We start from the raw sequence: 18,807 nt of genomic DNA on the forward strand, positions 1-18,807 counted from the left end.
CTTCCTTCCTTCCTCTCCTTCCTTCCTTCCTTCCTTCCTTCCTTCCTTCCTTCCTTCCTTCCTTTCTCTCCTTCCTTCCTTCCTTCCTTTCTCTTCTTTCTTTCTTTTTCTTTCTCTCCTTCCTTCCTTCCTTCCTTCCTTCCTTTCTTGCCTTCCTTCCTTCCTTCCTTCCTTCCTTTCTCTCCTTCCTTCCTTTCTTTCTCTCCTTCCTTCCTTTCTCTTCTTTCTTTCTTTTTCTTTCTCTCCTTCCTTCCTTCCTTCCTTCCTTCCTTCCTTTCTTTCTCTCCTTCCTTTCTCTCCTTTCTTTCTTTCCTTCCTTCCTTCCTTCCTTCCTTCCTTCCTTCCTTCCTTCCTTCTTTCCTCCCTCCCTTTCTCTTTCTCTTTCTTTCTTTCTTTCTTTCTTTCTTTCTTTCTTTCTTTCTTTCTCTTTCCTTCCTTCCTTTCTCTCCTTCCTTCCTTCCTTCCTTCCTTCCTTCCTTCCTTCCTTCCTTCCTTCCTTCCTTTCTCTTCTTTCTTTCTTTCTTTCTTTCTTTCTTTCTTTTTCTTTCTCTCCTTCCTTCCTTCCTTCCTTCCTTTCTCTCCTTCCTTTCTCTCCTTTCTTTCTTTCTTTCTTTCTTTCTTTCTCTCCTTCCTTCCTTCCTTCCTTCTTTCCTCCCTCCCTCCCTTTCTCTTTCTTTCTTTCTTTCTTTCTTTCTTTCTCTCCTTCCTTCCTTCCTTCCTTTCTCTCCTTCCTTCCTTCCTTCCTTCCTTCCTTCCTTCCTTCCTTCCTTCCTTCCTTCCTTCTCTTCTTCTTCCCTTCCTTTCCCCCCTTTTCTTTCCCTTCCTCTTTCTCCCCTTTCTTCCTTCTCTATTTATTCTTGGACTACAACTCCCAGCAGTCCTCCTGATCTATCTATTTACCTCCCTATCTCTATCTGACTTATCTATCTGGAGGATTGCTGGGAGTTGCAGTCCAGGAATAGGAAATGGGAAATCTGCAGGGATGGCGATGCTCTCAAAGAAATCCAAGGAGAAGAAAGCTTGCAGCTTGGAAGCAGTGCATTTGAATCATCCTACTCTCCTAAAGGGCCTGGTCTAGGGGATGCTGGGAGATGTAGTCCGGAAGAAAGAGTAGATATGCTATTTTGTGTGTTTTGTTTGCCAAGGGAGTCGTTTTTGCGCATGCGCTGTAGTGTCTTTTTGCCTTTTTGGATTTTTAAGTCTCTTTTACTGTGTTTTTCAGTGTTTTTTTGAGTGATGGTCACTTGTTGGCCGGAGAGGTGTCTTGTGTCCAAATTTGGTGCCAATTAGTTCAGTGGTTTTTGAGTTCTGTTAATCCCACAAACAAACATTACATTTTTATTTATATAGATTACTAGACGTACCCTGCCACGCATTGCTGTGGCCCAGTCTGTGTATACGTGTTTGTGTGTGTGTATATATGTGTATATGTGCGTGTATATTTGTGCAAATGTTTATATATGTGGTTATGTGCATGCGTTGTAATGTATTTCATTTTTGGCTTTTTAAGTCCCTTCTGCTGTGTTTTTCAGTGTTTTTCTGAGTGATGCTCACTCGTTGGCCTGAGAGGTGTCTTGGGTCCAAATTTGGTGTAATTTCACCTGGTTTTTGAGTTATGTTAATCCCACAAAATAACATGACATTTTTATTTATATAGACTAACCGTCCCCTGCCACGCGTTGCTGTGGCCCAATCTGGTGGTCATGGGGGTTCTCTGTGGGAGGTTTGGCCCAATTCTATCGTGGGTGGGGTTCAGAATGCTCTGTGATTGTAGGTGAACTACAAATCCCAGCAAGTACAACTCGCAAATGTCAAGATTATATTTTCCCCAAACTCCACCAGTGTTCACATTGGGGCATATTGAGTATTCGTGTAGAGTTTGGTTCAGATCCATCATTGCTTGAGTCCACAGTGATCTCTGGATGTAGGTGAACTACAACTCCAAAACCAAAGTACACTGCCCACCAAACCTTTCCAGTATTTTCTCTTGGTCACGGGAGAACTGTGTGCCAAGTTTGGTTCAATTCCATTGTTGATGGGGTTCAGAATGTTCTTTGATTGTATGTGAACTATAAATCCCAGCAACTACAACTCCCAAATGACAAAATCATTTTTTTGAGTGAACGACATAACTGGGTTGTTAGGTGCGTTGTGACCAAACTTAGTGCCAATTTGTCCAGTGGTTTTTGAGTTCTGTTAATCCCACAAACGTACATGACATTTTTATTTATATAGACTAGCCATCCCCTGCCAGGCGTTGCTGTGGCCCAGTCTGTGTATAAGTGTTTTTTGTGTGTGTATATGTGTATATATTTGTGTATATGTATGTTTGTGTATATATATATGTGGTTTTGTGCATGCATTATAATGTATTCTTTTTTGGTGCTTTTTACGTCTCTTTTGCTCCGTTTTTCAGTGTGTTTATGAGTGATGGTCACTCATTGGCCTGAGAGGGGTCTTGTGTCCAAATTTGGTGTCCATTCGTCCAGTGGTGTTTGAGTTCTGTGAATACCACAAACGAACATGACACTTTTGTTTATGTAGATGGTGCAAGTGCCTGGCAGCCCATGGCAACAACTGGGCAGGGGCTTCTTCAGCACAGACCCTGCCAAGCTGCATCAGAATGTGGAATGCCTTTGGGAACCTGTGAGAACGATGCGCCTAATGCGTCTTTTGTCTTCCTGCCGGCAGTTCTGGTCCGAACCAGTGGCGAGATCAGCGGCGCCCTTCCCACCTGCTCCACGCCTTGGCCTTCCAACGCAACTGCAAACCTCCCGTTTACAAGCAGAATCGCATCACCTTCGGAGAGAAAACCTACAGCCTCTCGGATCTGGGTACAAAGATCTTTTACTGCTTTGTTCTGTTTGACGTCACACTCTCAGAAATGGGTTGCTTTGAGTTTTTTTGGCTGCCTGGCCATCTTCCAGCAGCATTCTCTCCTAACGTTTTGCCTGCATCTGTGGCTAATGGCATCTTCAGAGGTCTGTTGGAAGGTAAAGGTAAAGTGCGTTGTTGTAGGTTTTTTGGGGCTTTATTTATTTATTTATTATTTGAACGTATATATGGCCACTCCCCTGGGGCTCGGAGCGGCTTACAAGAATGGCTAAAATCGAACACAATTTAAAAGCAATATAACAATTTAAAAACAGCAATATCAAACATTAAAAGCCTGTCGAAACAGGTATGTCTTCCATGCCCTGCACAAAGCTGATAGGTCTCGCAAGGCACGGACTTCATGTGGCAGAGTATTCCAGAGCGATGGTGCCACTGCTGTGAAGGCTCTGCGCCTGGTTGCCGTTAGACGCAAGGTCTTGACACTGGGGACTTCCAATAGATCTTGGTCCTCAGAACGGAGGGATCTCTGGGGTTGGTAGGGGGTGAGGCGGTCCCTCAGGTCCATCGGCCCCAGACCATGCAAGGCCTTCAAGGTGAGTCCCATCCCTTTGAAAGTGATCCAGTGCTCAATGGGTAACCAATGCAGCTGCAGTCAGATTGGGGTGATGTGGCATCTCATCGGAATTCCCTTCTGAATTTTGTACCAACTTGAGCTTCCGGATCACCGACAGAGGAAGGCCAATGTAAAGGGCATTACAGTAGTCCAGTCTTGAGATGACCGTGACCTGGATCACCGTAGCTAGGTCATCCCTGGACAGATAGGGAGCCAGCCGTCTAGCCTGCCGCAGGTGGAAGAAGGCGCTCCTGCTCACGGCGGAGAGAGACCTGGGCCTCCATCGTCAGCAGATGGTCCAAAAGGACTCCCAGACTCTTGACCAACGAGGACAGGCATAGCGTCTTGCCATCCAGGGTGGACAGATGGACATCTCCACTGCCCGGTCCACCCAGCCATAGGATCTCCGTCTTTGCTGGATTCACCCTCAACCTGCTGGCACGCAGCCATCCAGTCACGGCCTCGAGGAACTCATGGAAACAATCGGGTGCAGAGTCCGGTCTGCCCTCCATCTTCAGCACCAGCTGAGTGTCATCGGCGTACTGGTCACACTCCAGCCCAAAACCTTGAACCAGCTGAGCCATGTTCTAGAGCAGTGTTTCTTAACCTGGGGGTCAGGACCCCTTGGGGGGGGGTCATGAGAGAGTGGCAGGGGGGTCGCCAAGACCATCAGAAAACACAGTATGTTCTGTTGGTCATGGGGGTTCTGTGTGGGAAGTTTGGCCCAATTCTATCGTTGGTGGAGTTCCGAATGCTCTTTGATTGTAGGTGAACTATAAATCCCAGCAACTATAACTCCCAACTGCCAAGGTCTATTTCCCCCAAACTCCAACACATTTGGACACATAATGAGTATTTGTGCCAAGTTTGGTAAGGATCCATCATTGTTTGAGTACACGGTGCTCTCTGGATGTAAGTGAACTACAACTCCAAAAATCAAGGTCAATGCCCACCAAACCCTTCTAGTGTTTGTGTTCGTCATGGGAGTTCTGTGTGCCAAGTTTGGTTCAATTGTATCATTGGTGGAGTTCAGAATAATCTTTGATTGTAGGTGAACTATAAATCCCAGCAACTACAACTCCCAAATGTCAAGGTCTATTTCCCCCAAACTCCACCAGTGTTCACGTTTGAGCATATTGAGTATTTGTGCCAACGTTGGCCCAGATCCATCATTGCTTGAGTCCACAGTTTGGGAGTTGGACTACAACTCCCAGATTCAAGATCAATGCCCACCAAGCCCTTCCAGTATTTTCCGTTGGTCCTGGGAGTTCTGTGTGCCATGTTTGGTTCAATTCCATAGCTGGTGGAATTCAGAGTGCTCTTTGATTGTAGGCGAACTTTAAATCCCAGCAACTACAACTCCCAAAGGACAAAATCAATTCCCCCCAACTTTAACAGTATTCAAATTTGGGCGTATCGGGTATTTGTGCCAAATATGGTCCAGTGAATGAAAATACATCCCACATATCAGATATTGACATGACAATTCCTAACAGGAGCAAAATCACAGTTGTGAAGTAGCAACGAAAATAATGTTATGGTTGGGGGTCACCACAACATGAGGAACAGTATTAAGGGGTCGCGGCATTAGGAAGGTGGAGAAACACTGTTCTAGAGGCATGTTCACACTTAGCTCCAGCAGACAAGAGTCCTTTGTCCCACCCTGGTCATTCCACAGATGTATAATAAACCCTTTTTCCTAGTTCCAACAGACCTCACGACCTCTGAGGATGCTTGCCATAGATGCAGGCGAAATGTCAGGAGAGAATGCCTCTAGAACATGGCCATATAGCCCGAAAAAACCTTCAACAACCCAGTGATTCCGGCCATGAAAGCCTTTGACAATACAGTAAAAGGAAAGGTTTTCCCTTGACATGAAGTCCAGTTGTGTCCAACTCCGGGACTCTGTTGCTCATCTCCATTTCTAAGCTGAAGAGCCGGTGTTGTCGGTAGACACCTCCAAGGTCATGTGGCCAGCATGACTGCATGGAGCGCCGATACGTGCCCACCAGAGCGATATCTATTGATCTCCTCACATTAGCATGGTTTCTGACTGCTAGGTTGGCAGAAGCTGGGGCTGACAGCAGGAGCTCACACAGTTCCCTGAATTTGAACCTGTGATCTTTTAGTCAACAAGTTTAGCAGCTCAGCAATTTAACCGATTGTGCCACCGGGGGTTCTGCAAGTGGGAGATATCTATATAAATAAAAATGTAATGTTCGTTTGTGGGATCAACAGAACTCAAAAACCACTGGGTGAATTGACACCAAATTTGGACACAAGACACCTAACAACCCAATGCATGTCCTTCACTAAAAAAAATAATGGATTTTGTCATTTGGGAGTTGTAGTTGCTGGGATTTATAGTTCACCTACAATCAAAGAGAATTCTGAACTCCACCAATGATGGAATTGACCCAAACTTGGCACACAGAACTCCCATGACCAAGTGAAAATACTGGAAGGGTTTGGTGAAACTGGATTATATGGCAGTGTAGATGGGACCTCGTAAGACCCAGACTGATGCGTTTACCGTGCTGACAAATCCATATAACTTAATGCCTCTACTCCAGTTGAGACTACGGCCCCTTCTATACTGCCATATAATCCAGGTTATCAAAGCAGATAATCTATGTTATATAGAATCCTAGACTCCTAGAGTTGGAAGAGACCTCCTGGGCCATCATCCAGTCCAACCCCATTCTGCCAAGAAGCAGGAATATTGCATTCAAATCACCCCTGACAGATGGCCATCCAGCCTCTGTTTAAAAGCTTCCAAAGAAGGAGCCTCCACCACACTCCAGGGCAGAGAGTTCCACTGCTGAACGGCTCTCACTGTCAGGAAGTTCTTCCTCATGTTCAGATGGAATCTCCTCTCTTGTAGTTTGAAGCCATTGTTCCATTGCGTCCTAGTCTCCAGGGAAGCAGAAAGGAAGCTTGCTCCCTCCTCCTCCCTGTGGCTTCCTCTCACATATTTATACATGGCTATCATATCCCCTCTCGGCCTTTTCTTCTGCAGGCTAAAAATGCCCAGCTCCTTAAGCCGCTCCTCATAGGGCTTGTTGAGTCCACCCTGCCATATAATCCAGTTCAAAGCAGGTAATCTGGATTTTATATGGCCTTGCAGAAGGGGCCTAAGGGTGGATCCCTACTATGGAATGAATGCAGCTTTGCAGCGCTTTCACGGCTATGGCTTGGTGCAATGGCACAACAGGGAGTTGTAGTTTGACAAGGTCTTGAGACCCTGCTCTTCCAAAGAGTGGGTTGGATGGGCATGGCCATGGCGTTCTTTTCCAACTCTATGATTCTATGAGTAGCTGGTGCCTCGGCAAACTACAACTCCCAGGGTTCTGTAGGAGCTTCGAAAGGTTGAGAGAGGTGAGGCTTTACGTGGTGACTCCTTGCTTTGCCTCCTTTGCATTCTGAAACTGCATTATTTGGCACAAATGAGGTCTGCATTAAACTGCATTGTGTGAGTCTACACTGCCATAAACCGCATTCTGAAACTGTGTTATATGGCCGTATAGATGGGGCCTGGATTGAGCTTTTTCTTTTTGTTGGGTCAGGAGCGACTTGAGAAACTGCAAGTCGCTTCTGGTGTGAGAGAATTGGGCATCTGCAAGGACGTTGCCCAGGGGACATTGCCCAGATGTTTTGATGTTTTACCATTCTTATGGGAGGCGTCTCTCATGTCCCCACATGGGGAGCTGGAGCTAATAGAAGGAGCTCATCTGCACTCTCTCCGGATTCGAAGCTGCGACCTGTCGGTCTTCGATCCTGCCAGCACAGGAGTTTAACCCACTGCGTCACCGGGGGCTCCATATATGCATTGAGCTGCATTATATACATATACAATGCTACAAACTGCATTCTGAAACTGCATTATATTGCAGTGTAGATGGGACCTAAGACAGAACCTGGTGCGTTTATTGTGGGTTCCTGACAAATCCTTATGACGTAATGCTCTTGTTTGTTGTGCAAATAATAATAATAATAATAATAATAATAATAATAATAATAGCAATAATAAGGTCCACCTTCCCCATTGCCAATGCCTCTACTCCAGTTGAGAGAGACGAAGACTCTTTCTAGACTGCCATATAATCAAGGTTATCAAAGCAGATAATCCACATTCTTTGATTTAAACTGGGTTGAGTCTACACTGCTGTATGAACCAGTTCAAAGCAGGTCATCTGGATGTCATATGGCATTGTAGAAGGGGCCTCAGGGTGCATCTCCACTGCTGTTCCACTGCTGAACAGCTTTCAAGGCTACGTCTTTGTGCAATGGCACAGTGGGGAGTTGTAGTTTGACAAGGTCTTGAGACCTTGCTCTTCCAGAGAGTGGGTTGGATGAGATGGCCAAAGCGCTTTCTTCCAATGCTACGATTCTGTGAGTAGCTGGTACCTTGGCAAACTACAACTCCCAGGGTTCCGTAGCAGCTTCGAAAGGTTGAGAGAGGTGAGGCTTTGTGTGGCAGCTCCCTGCTTCGTCTCCTTTGCAGAAGCCCAGAACAAAGCCAGGGCCGGGGCTTTGGTGGGGAAGAATGCAAAGCGGTCTGGAAAACAGCTGTGACCAAACCTGGCTGGGCATCAAGAGATTTCTTGCAAACGGAGAAGTGGGATGGTCTTTTACAAGGCTCCTCGGTGCGCCTTGGTTTCGTCAGCCCCACGTCCGTGCGGGAAGTGAGGGCGATTCCTGTGATGTTTGCACCACCTGAATGGCAAGCTTTGCACTTCCACTGCAAGCTGACATTGCTTTGGTTTACTCTCCTGTGATTCCCACGATTTTGCCACCCTGCATGCATGGACAAGATGCAACCAAGAATGGGTCTTCCCAATTGCAAATACTTCTTGCCCTCTCCTCGTGCAATGGGGAAGCATGCACGATCCTCATGCACGATCCCAATGAATCACCACCAAAAACACCAGAAATGCAGTCTGTTTGTGGAGAGAAAAAGCGGGGTATAAATAAACATAATCATAACAACAAGAAGAAGTTAGTCCCAGCTTGCAAATACTCAGAAGTATTAACTCATCCATTTTCTAACGGTTGTTTTTTGCACTTAGGTATACAAGTTATATACGTAGTATACTTCTATCCCATTATATAGGATTCAATATCCAAACTTGTATTTCAGTATATAGGACTCAGTATCCAGACTTCTATTCCAATATATAGGACTTGGTATCCAGATTTTGATCTTAGAATCATAGAATCATAGAATCCTAGAATCAAAGAGTTGGAAGAGACCTCACGAGCCATCCAGTCCAACCCCATTCTGCCAAGAAGCAGGAATATTGCATTCAAAGCACCCCTGACAGATGGCCATCCAGCCTCTGTTTCAAAGCTTCCAAAGAAGGAGCCTCCACCACACTCCGGGGCAGAGAGTTCCACTGCTGAACAGCTCTCACAGTCAGGAAGTTCTTCCTCGTGTTCAGATGGAATCTCCTCTCTTGTAGTTTGAAGCCATTGTTCTGCATCCTATTCTCCAAGGAAGCAGAAAACAAGCTTGCTCCCTCCTCCTCCCTGTGGCTTCCTCTCACATATTTATCCATGGCTCTCATAATATACCCTCTCAGCCTTCTCTTCTTCAGGCTAAACATGCCCAGCTCCTTAAGCCGCTCCTCATAGGGCTTGTTCTCCAGACCCTTGATCATTTCAGTCGCCCTCCTCTGGACACATTCCAGCTTAGAGTCAACATCTCTCTTGAATTGTGGTGCCCAGAATTGGACACAATATTCCAGGTAAAGTGGTCTAACCAAGGCAGGATAGAGAATGGGGAGCAGGACTTCCCTAGATCTAGACACTAGGCCCCTCCTCTTGATGCAGGCCACAATCCCATTGGCTTTTTTTTGCCACCACATCACATTCCCATGGTTTTGCCACCCTGCATGCATGGACATGATGCAACCAAGAATGGGTCTTCCCAATTGCAAATACTTCTTGCCCCCACCTCGTGCAATGGGGAACCATTCACGATGCCAATGAATCAGTTGCAACACCAAAAACACCAGCAATGCAGTCTGCTTGTGGGGAGAAAAAGCAGGGTCTAAATAAATAGACCACATCTTGAATCGCACTGTGTCCCATTCTGGGCACCATCATTGAAGGGAGATGTTGACTCTAAGCTGGAATGTGTCCAGAGAAAGAGGGTGACTAAAATGATCAAGGGTCTGGAGAACAAGCCCTATGAGGAGCGGCTTAAAGAGCTGGGCATGTTAAGCCTGAAGAAGAGAAGGCTGAGAGGAGACATGATGAGGGCCATGTATAAATATGTGAGGGAGGAGGGAGCAAGCTTGATTTCTGCTTCCCTGGAGACTAGGACACAATGGAACAATGTCTTCAAAATACAAGAAACGAGATTCCACCTGAACACGAGGAAGAACTTCCTGACTGGGAGAGCCGTTCAGCAGTGGAATTCTCTGCCCCGGAGGGAGTGTGGTGGCTGGATGGCCATCTGTCAGGGGTGCTTTGAATGCGATTTTCCTGCTTCTTGGCAGAATGGAGTTGGACTGGATGGCCCATGAGGTCTCTTCCAACTCTAGGATTCTATGTGAGAGCTGTTCAGTAGTGGAACTCTCTGCCCCGGTGGGAGTGTGGTGGAGGCTCCTTCTTTGGAGACTTTTAAACAAAGGCTGGATGACCACCTGTCAGGGGTGCTTTGAAGGTGATTTTCCTGCTTCTTGGCAGAATGGGGTTGGACTGGATGGCCTATGAGGTCTCTTCCAACTCTACGATTCTGTGTGAGAGCTGTTCAGCGGTGGAACTCTCTGCCCCAGAGTATGGTGGAGGCTCCGTCTTTGGAGACTTTTAAACAGACTGGATGGCCATCTGTCAGGGGCGTTTTGAAGGCAATTTTCCTGCTTCTTGGCAGAATGGGGTTGGACTGGATGGCCCAGAAGGTCTCTTCCAACTCTAGGATTCTATGTGAGAGCTGTTCAGCAGTGGAACTCTCTGCCCCAGAGTGTGGTGGAGGCTCCTTCTTTGGAGACTTTTAAACAGACTGGATGGCCATCTGTCAGGGGTGTTTTGAAGGCGATTTTCCTGCTTCTTGGGAGAGTGTTGCTGGACTGGATGGCCCACAAGGTCTCTTCCAACTCTACGATTCTGTGACTCTATAATCATAACAACAACAATAATGACTACAAGTTAGTCCCAGCTTGCAAATACTCAGAAGTATTAACTCATCCATTTTCTAACGGTTGTGTTTTTGCACTTAGGTATACAAGTTATATACCTAGTATTATTGTTTCGTAATCCTTTAAGTTCACAAGTCCTGTTGCCTTCCTTTCCCTTCTTGGCTCAGAGGATGGGAAGCCTCCCAACCCGCACCTGGGAGCCGTGGAAGAGAGGCTGGCCTTGCACGCCTTGCACAAGGAAGGACTGGTGCCCGAGCACGTGGAGACCAGGCGGCTCTTCAGCCCCTTGCAGCCGGACATCGAACAGGTGAGGCCGAAAGGTCAGGCCCAGTCAGAGGAGACACATGGGACTCATGTTAAGCTTTATTGCTCATGTACACAGCTGCCGACTTAAGCAGAAAGTATATTTGAGCCTTCCAAATAGTGTGTTGCAACACATTGGTGTGTCAGATGCAGTGTGTAGGTGCGTCACGCAAATGTGAAATAAGCAATAAATCATATATATGTTACTCCTTGTGTAAATGGCTGCTGACCAAACCCTTAAATAGATCAGAACCTTGCAAACAGCATGTCAGCTGCAATGTGTAGGTGTGTAGCGAGAATATATATATATATATATGATATATATATATATTGTCGAAGGCTTTCATGGCTGGAATCACTAAGTTCTTGTGGGTTTTTTCGGGCTATAGAGCCATGTTCTAGAGGCATTTCTCCTGACGTTTCGCCTGCATCTATGGCAAGCATCCTCACTACCTCTGAGGATGCTTGCCATAGATGCAGGCGAAACGTCAGGAGAAATGCCTCTAGAACATGGCTCTATAGCCTGAAAAAACCCACAAGAACCTCTCTCTCTCTCTCTCTCTCTATATATATATATATGTGTGTGTATATATGGCCCCTGGTGGCACTGTGGGTTAAACTGCTGAGCTGCTGAACAAAAGGTTGGCAGTTCGAATCTGGGTAGCAGGGTGAGCTCCCGCTGTTAGCTCTAGCTTCTGTCAACATTGCACTTCAGAAACATGCAAATGTGAGTAGATCAATAGGTACTGCTCTGGCGAGAAGGTAAGGGCGCTCCATGTAGTCATGCCAGCCACATCACCTTGGAGGTATCTATGGACAACGCTGGCTCTTTGAAATGGAGAAGAGCACCAACCCCCAGAGTCCCTTGGCTTTCAACTGCTCTGCACCCAGATTTGCCCACTTTCCGAAATGTGCTTTGGGCCACCTTCCACAAGGAATACTCTGCCCTTATGCTCAGCTGTTGAATCTTCTTTTGGGAAGGAGATGGGGAGGAGGTGAGGATCCCCGCCAACACATTTTCGACCCACTCCCTGTCTTCCAACTTCTTCCTTTGCAGGGCAAGATCCAGATGTGGGTGGACCTCTTTCCAAAATCTCTGGGGGCACCGGGACCTCCCTTCAACGTGACCCCAAGGAAAGCTAAAAGGTGAGGGATGCTATGACTCTCCTTTCCTTTCCTTTCCTTTCCCTTCCCTTCCCTTCCTTCCTTCCTTCCTTCCTTCCTTCCTTCCTTCCTTCCTTCCCTCCCTCCTTTCTTTCCCTCCCTCCCTCCCTCCCTTTCTTTTTTCTTCCTTCCCTTCCCTTTTCCATCCTTTCTTTTTCTTCCTTTCCTTCCTTCCCTTCCCTTCCTTCCTTTTTTCCTTCCTTTCTTTTTTCCTTCCTTTCTTTTTTCCTTCCTTCTTTCCTTCCTTTTCCTTTGCTTTCTTTTCCTTTCCTTTCCTTTCCTTTCCTTTCCTTTCTTTTCTTTTCTTTTCTTTTCCTTTCCTTTCCTTTCCTTTCCTTTCCTTTGCTTTGCTTTGCTTTCTTTTCCTTTTCCTTTCCTTTGCTTTCTTTTCCTTTCCTTTTCTTTTCCTTTCTTTTCTTTTCCTTTCCTTTCCTTTCCTTTCCTTTCCCTTGCTTTCCATTCCTTTTTCCTTTCCTTTGCTTTCTTTTCCTTTCTTTTCCTTTGCTTTCCTTTCCTTTCCTTTGCTTTCTTTGCCTTTGCTTTGCTTTCCTTTCCTTTCTTTTCCTTTGTTTTCCTTTCCTTTCCTTTGCTTTGCTTTCTTTTCCTTTCCTTTCCTTTCCTTTCCTTTCCTTTCCTTTCCTTTCCTTTCCTTTCCTTTCCTTTCCCTTGCTTTCCATTCCTTTTTCCTTTCCTTTGCTTTCTTTTCCTTTCTTTTCCTTTGCTTTCCTTTCCTTTCCTTTGCTTTGCTTTCTTTGCCTTTGCTTTGCTTTGCTTTGCTTTCCTTTCCTTTCCTTTCCTTTGTTTTCCTTTCTTTCCTTTCCTTTCCTTTTCCTTTGCTTTGCTTTGCTTTGCTTTCTTTTTTCCTTTGCTTTCCTTTCCTTTCCTTTCCATTCCTTTTCCTTTCCTTTCTTTTCCTTTCTTTTCCTTTCCTTTCCTTTCCTTTGCTTTCCTTTCTTTTCCTTTCCTTTGCTTTGCTTTGCTTTCCTTTCCTTTCTTTCCCTTTCCCTTTGCTTTCCTTTCCCTTGCTTTCCCTTTCCCTCCCCTCCTCTTCTTTTTTCTTTCTTTCCTTTCCTTTCCTTTTCCTTCCTTTCTGTGCACATGCACACAAAAACAAGACTTCTTCTCCTTCTCCTCCTTCTCCTCCTTCTTCTCCTTCTCCTCCTTCTTATTACTCATTCCCTGCTTTATATCTCTTGAAGGGGACTCAAAGCAGCTTATTATCATTAGCACACATTTAAAAATATACGAATATGCAAACATTAAAACAGAATTAAATATAAAAACATTCACAGTTAAAAACCCTTGATCTCTGAGCCTTTTGTTCTCTGCCTGATGGCTTTTTGCTTCTGGCGAGCTTACTCCTCTTTTCCTAACCCTTTGGTATTTGTTGTCCATTATGGGCTTCGGTTCCAGGTTCTACTTGCGTTGCATCATCTGGAACGCCAAAGACGTCATCCTGGATGACCTCAGCATCACCGGAGAGAAGATGAGTGACATCTACGTCAAAGGGTAGGAGATTGCTCTGCTGATGCTCTTTTAGGGCTAGTAGAGCATATTATTACAAAGGCTAGATGGCCATCTTTTGGGAGTGCTTTGATTGTGCTTTACCTGCATAGCATAAGGGTGTTGACTGGATGACCCCTGAGATTGCTCCTGTTACTTCTTATTATTTGTATAAGTATTACAAAGGCTGAATGGCCATCTGTTGGGAGTGTTCTGATTGTACTTTTCCTGTGTGGCAGAAGGGGGTTGGACTGGATGGTCTCTGGGGTTTCTGCTCTATTATTATTATTATTATTATTATTATTATTATTATTATTATTATTATAAAGGCTGGGTGGCCATCTGTTAGGGGTGCTTTGATTGTACTTTTCCTGCATGGCAGAAGGAGGTTGGACTGGATGTTCTATGGGGTTTCTGCTATTATAATTATTGTGTATTGTCAAAGTCTTCCATGGCTGGAATCACTGGGTTGTTGTAGGTTTTTCCGGGCTATATGGCCATGTTCTAGAGGCATTCTCTCCTGACGTTTCGCCTGCATCTATGGCAAGCATCCTCAAAGGTAGTGAGGTCTGTTGGAACTAGGAAAATGGGTTTATATATCTGTGGAATGACCAGGGTGGGACAAAGAACTCTTGTCTGTTGGAGCTAGGTGAGAATGTTTCAACTGACCACCTTCATTAGCATTTGATGGCTCCATTTTCCTGTAAGAGAGGTTGTCTATTTTGTCCCAGTCCTGGGAATTCATCTTCTGGCTGATGTTGATATGGAGGTGCAGCAGTTCCTTGTCTGTGTTTGCGAGTTTTTTGCGGATGGTGTGAATTCTCTCTCGTAAGAGGTTGCGTTCCAGGCGGTCACAGATCCAGTGAGCCTGTGGTGTTTTGAAAGTCCTTTTGGCTATGAGAGAAAAAGACCTCACTACTTCTGAGGATGCTTGCCATAGATGCAGGCGAAACGTCAGGAGATAATGCCTCTAGAACATGGCCATATAGCCTGAAAAAACCTACAACAACCCTATAATTATTGTGTTGTTGACTGAGGGGAAAGAGGAAGGAGGCTGAGGCTGTTAGGAATGGTGGGAGTTGGAGTCCAAAACACCTGGAGGGAGAGCCCAAGTTGGCCCAGGCTTGCTATACATAGACACACTCTACACACACAACATACAACATTTCAAAAACTCTCCTGATCTAGCCAAAGTTACTCAATGTTATCATTTTCTCTTTCCCTCCCATTGGTGTGTCCTCCTCTGCCCATCTTCACGGTCTCTTCCCCTTTGCAGGTGGATGGTGGGCTACGAGGAGAACAAGCAGAAGACGGACGTGCATTACAGGTCGATGGGGGGCGAAGGGAACTTCAACTGGAGGTTCGTCTTCCCCTTTGACTACCTGCCGGCCGAGCAGCTCTGCTACGTGGCAAAGAAGGTGAGCCTGCCCTTGCGTTGGTTTGCTTTGGTCCATCTCCTTCGCGTTGTGCGTCAAGGCCAACATTTAACAACACTATATCACAAAATCTGAAAAAAAACGTTCTGTTCCTGGTTTGAAAGTGTTCTTTCCTGTTCAATTGTGATACTTGTTTAGCCTGAAGAAGGGAAGGCTGAGAGGGGATATGATAGCCATGTATAAATATGTGAGAGGAAGGTTCTGGCCCAACCTACCTGTCCAAACGTATCTCGGCCTATCAACCCACCAGGACCCTAAGATCTTCTGGGGAGGCCCTGCTCTCTATCCCGCCTGCTTCACAGGTGCGGCTGGCGGGGACGAGAGACAGGGCCTTTTCTGTGGTGGCCCCTCGGCTTTGGAACGCCCTCCCCATGGAGGTAAGATCAGCCCCCTCGCTGATGGTGTTTCGAAAAAGATTGAAGACCTGGATGTTCGAACAGGCATTCGGTTAATTCGGTACAATGAACTGATGACTAAAAGATTGGTAATATGATGATGAAATTGGATTATGATTTTAGTTAAGAGATGCATGGATTATTACTGACGGGCCAATATTGTATATTGTGTATTGTGTATGCTGTTTTTTATGGTTTTAAACTGAATATTGTTGTTTGTTGTACTGTTGTAAACCGCGTTGAGTCGCCAATTTAGGCTGAGAAACGGCGGTATACAAGCACAGTAATAAATAAATAAATGAATATAAATAAGCCACAGGGAGGAGGAGGGAGCAAGCTTGTTTTCTGCTTCCTTGGAGACTAGGACTCAAGGGAACAATGGCTTCAAACTACAAGAGAGGATATTCCATCTGAACATGAGGAAGAACTTCCTGACTGTGAGAGCCGTTCAGCAGTGGAACTCTCTGCCCCGGAGGGAGTGTGGTGGAGGCTCCTTCTTTGGAGGCTTTTAAGCAGAGGCTGGATGGCCATCTGTCAGGGGTGATTTGAATGCAATATTCCTGCTTCTTGGCAGAATGGGGTTGGACTGGATGGCCCATGAGGTCTCTTCCAACTCTTTGATTCTATGATTCTATGATTCTACTTACTTTGAAAGTAATACTTTACTTACTTACTTAGGCGATCCCTCATAGTCTGAGGATGATGGTCCTCCAAGTTCAGTGTCCTGGGCGTGGATTTGTAGGTGACTGTGGAGCCCTCTTCTTGACCTGCATCTTCTCCTACAGTGAGGGCATTGGTTTCCAGGTGGAAGGAGGTCTCGGTCAGGGTTGGCTTGATGTGCCTTCCTCTTGGCATGTTTCTCTCTTTCACCCTCCATTCATGCCGCTTCAAATTCTGCAGCACTGCTGGTCACAGCTGACCTCCAGCTGGAGCACTCACAGGCCAGGGCTTCCCAGTTTTCAGTGTCTATGCCAGAGTTTTTAAGGTTGGCTTTCAGCCCATCTTTAAATACCTTTTCCTGTCCTCACTGCGGGAGAACATGCAGGTCAAGAAGAGGGCTCCACAGCCACCTACAGACCCACCCTGGAAGATTATCCTACTCGGACAACAGGGGATCACCTAAGTGAAGTGAAAGTGAACACTTTCAATCCAGGAGCAGAAAAAATTCCCAATTTTGTATCATAGGACCCCTTTACACAACCATATAACCCAGAGTATCAAGGCGAAAAATCCCACCGTATCTGCTTTGAACTGGGTTATCTGAGTCCACACTGCCACATATCCAAGTTCAAAGCAGATAATGTGGGGTTCTCTTCAGCTGTGTGGAAGGGGGCGTATGTGTAGTTGCCGGAGTCATAGCAAGGTCAATGTTAGAATCATAGAATCATAGAATCAAAGAGTTGGAAGAGACCTCATGGGCCATCCAGTCCAACCCCTTTCTGCCAAGAAGCAGGAATATTGCATTCAAATCACCCCTGACAAATGGCCATCCAGCCTCTGCTTAAAAGCTTCCAAAGAAGGAGCCTCCACCACACTCCGGGGCAGAGAGTTCCACTGCTGAACGGCTCTCACAGTCAGGAAGTTCTTCCTCATGTTCAGATGGAATCTCCTCTCTTGTAGTTTGAAGCCAGTGCTCCATTGCGTCCTAGTCTCCAAGGAAGCAGAAAACAAGCTTGCTCCCTCCTCCCTGTGGCTTCCTCTCACATATTTATACATGGCTCTCACGTCTCCTCTCAGCCTTCTCTTCTTCAGGCTAAACATGCCCAGCTCCTTAAGCCGCTCCTCATAGGGCTTGTTCTCCAGACCCTTGATCATTCTAGTCGCCCTCCTCTGGACACATTCCAGCTTGTCACTATCTCTCTTGAATTGTGGTGCCCAGAATTGGACACAATATTCCAGGTAACGTGGTCTAACCAAAGCAGAATAGAGCATGGGTAGCATTACTTCCTTAGATCTAGACACTAGGCTCCTATTGATGCAGGCCAAAATCCCATTGGCCTTTTTTTGCCGCCACATCCCATTCCTGGCTCATGTTTAACTTGTTGTCCACGAGGACTCCAAGATCTTTCACACGTACTGCTCTCGAGCCAGGCGTCACATGTTGGTGTATTCAAACTACATGCATCTCGCCCATGCAACACATAGCATGCCCATTGCATGTTGCACATTGAGCCGTTGTTCTTCCTGTTGAATTTGGTACCGTGCTTAGCCTTGTGTTGACCAGGTGGTCAGGGTCTCCAGACGGCCTTTCTGTCCCTACTAAGCGGGGCTGGTGTGCGTGCATTTGGGCAAGGCTCCCCTAAAAGGACCCCTAAAAGGAGAGCGGAGCCCCCCCCCCCCCCCGCCAGACCCAGATGGGTTCCTCCCCAGCGGGACCTTGCTTGCTGCGGCTGATCAGACAAAACAAACAGCTTGTAAAAGGGCTTTTTTCCCCCCTTGCAAAAGGTAGAAATAATGAAGGCGAACCTGGTCTCGGCATCCAGAAGGCGCAAGGCTTGATCTTGCCGTTTGAAGTCCGGGTTCATTACTTGCTGCAGTAAAAAGAGAGGAAAGACCTGTAAAAACAGAATAAGGAAAAGGTGGGGGAGAGGAGGTGGGCCTTTTTGAAGTTCAAACCCACAGAAGGGGAACTCTGTGGGGCACAAAGACACCTGGGGCCCCCTCCCTATTATGGGGTGCAACCAGGGAAGGGAGCCCCCAGGCATTTGGGGCAGAGCAGCTGCAGAAAGCGGGCAGAACGGGGTCAAGGCGACTTACCGTACTTAGGCAATCCCTCGTTGTCCAAGGATGATGGTCTTCCAAGTGTAGGGTCTTGGTGGTGGGTCCATAGGTGGCGGTGGAGCCCTATTCTTGACCTGTATGTTCTCCCACAGTGAGAGCAAGGTTTCTCTCATTCTAAGAGTTGCATCTGACGTCTGTAGACAGTCTACGTTTCGCAGGGTTGGGAGGACAATAGCTTTATAAACAAGGAAAGGCAGGACCTGGTTAGAGATCGTGACCTTTTGTAAAGCGTGATCTCCCTGAGAAGAGTTAAAAATTCACTGGAGTCAACCTTCTCGTTAGGATGCTTGTGATAGTTTTGCAGTGAACACCACATCATCAAGTCTCAACCAATTCAACCTAGTTTGTGGCCGCCACAAAAACAACGTTCTCGGAGTAGAACAACTGCTTCCAAAGTAAACACTGCACACGGAAACACAAATCCTAGAATCCTAGAGTTGGAAGAGACCTCATGGGCCATCCAGTCCAACCCCATTCTGCCAAGAAGCAGGACAAACGCGTTCAAAGCACCCCCAACAGATGGCCATCCAGCCTTTGTTTCAAAGCTTCCAAAGAAGGAGCCTCCACCACACTCCGGGGCAAAGAGTTCCACTGCTGAACGGCTCTCACAGTCAGGAAGTTCTTCCTCATGTTCA

At 46.4% G+C, this 18,807-nt stretch overlaps 1 protein-coding gene across 8 annotated transcripts in view; it reads left to right on the top strand.

Annotated features, from left to right (window-relative positions):
- Positions 1-18,807, top strand: part of DYSF (dysferlin) — a 284,587-nt gene that overhangs the window by 227,441 nt on the left and 38,339 nt on the right. For all 8 annotated transcript variants that reach the window (XM_067468433.1, XM_067468436.1, XM_067468437.1 and 5 more), the window contains 5 exons: positions 2,692-2,834; positions 10,758-10,897; positions 11,951-12,039; positions 13,471-13,566; positions 14,837-14,978. In XM_067468433.1, the coding sequence (XP_067324534.1) occupies positions 2,692-2,834; positions 10,758-10,897; positions 11,951-12,039; positions 13,471-13,566; positions 14,837-14,978 (610 nt within the window). The remainder of the gene's footprint in view (positions 1-2,691; positions 2,835-10,757; positions 10,898-11,950; positions 12,040-13,470; positions 13,567-14,836; positions 14,979-18,807) is intronic.

This window comes from Anolis sagrei, chromosome 5 (genome assembly GCF_037176765.1).
Source record: "Anolis sagrei isolate rAnoSag1 chromosome 5, rAnoSag1.mat, whole genome shotgun sequence".
NCBI lineage: Eukaryota > Metazoa > Chordata > Lepidosauria > Squamata > Dactyloidae > Anolis > Anolis sagrei.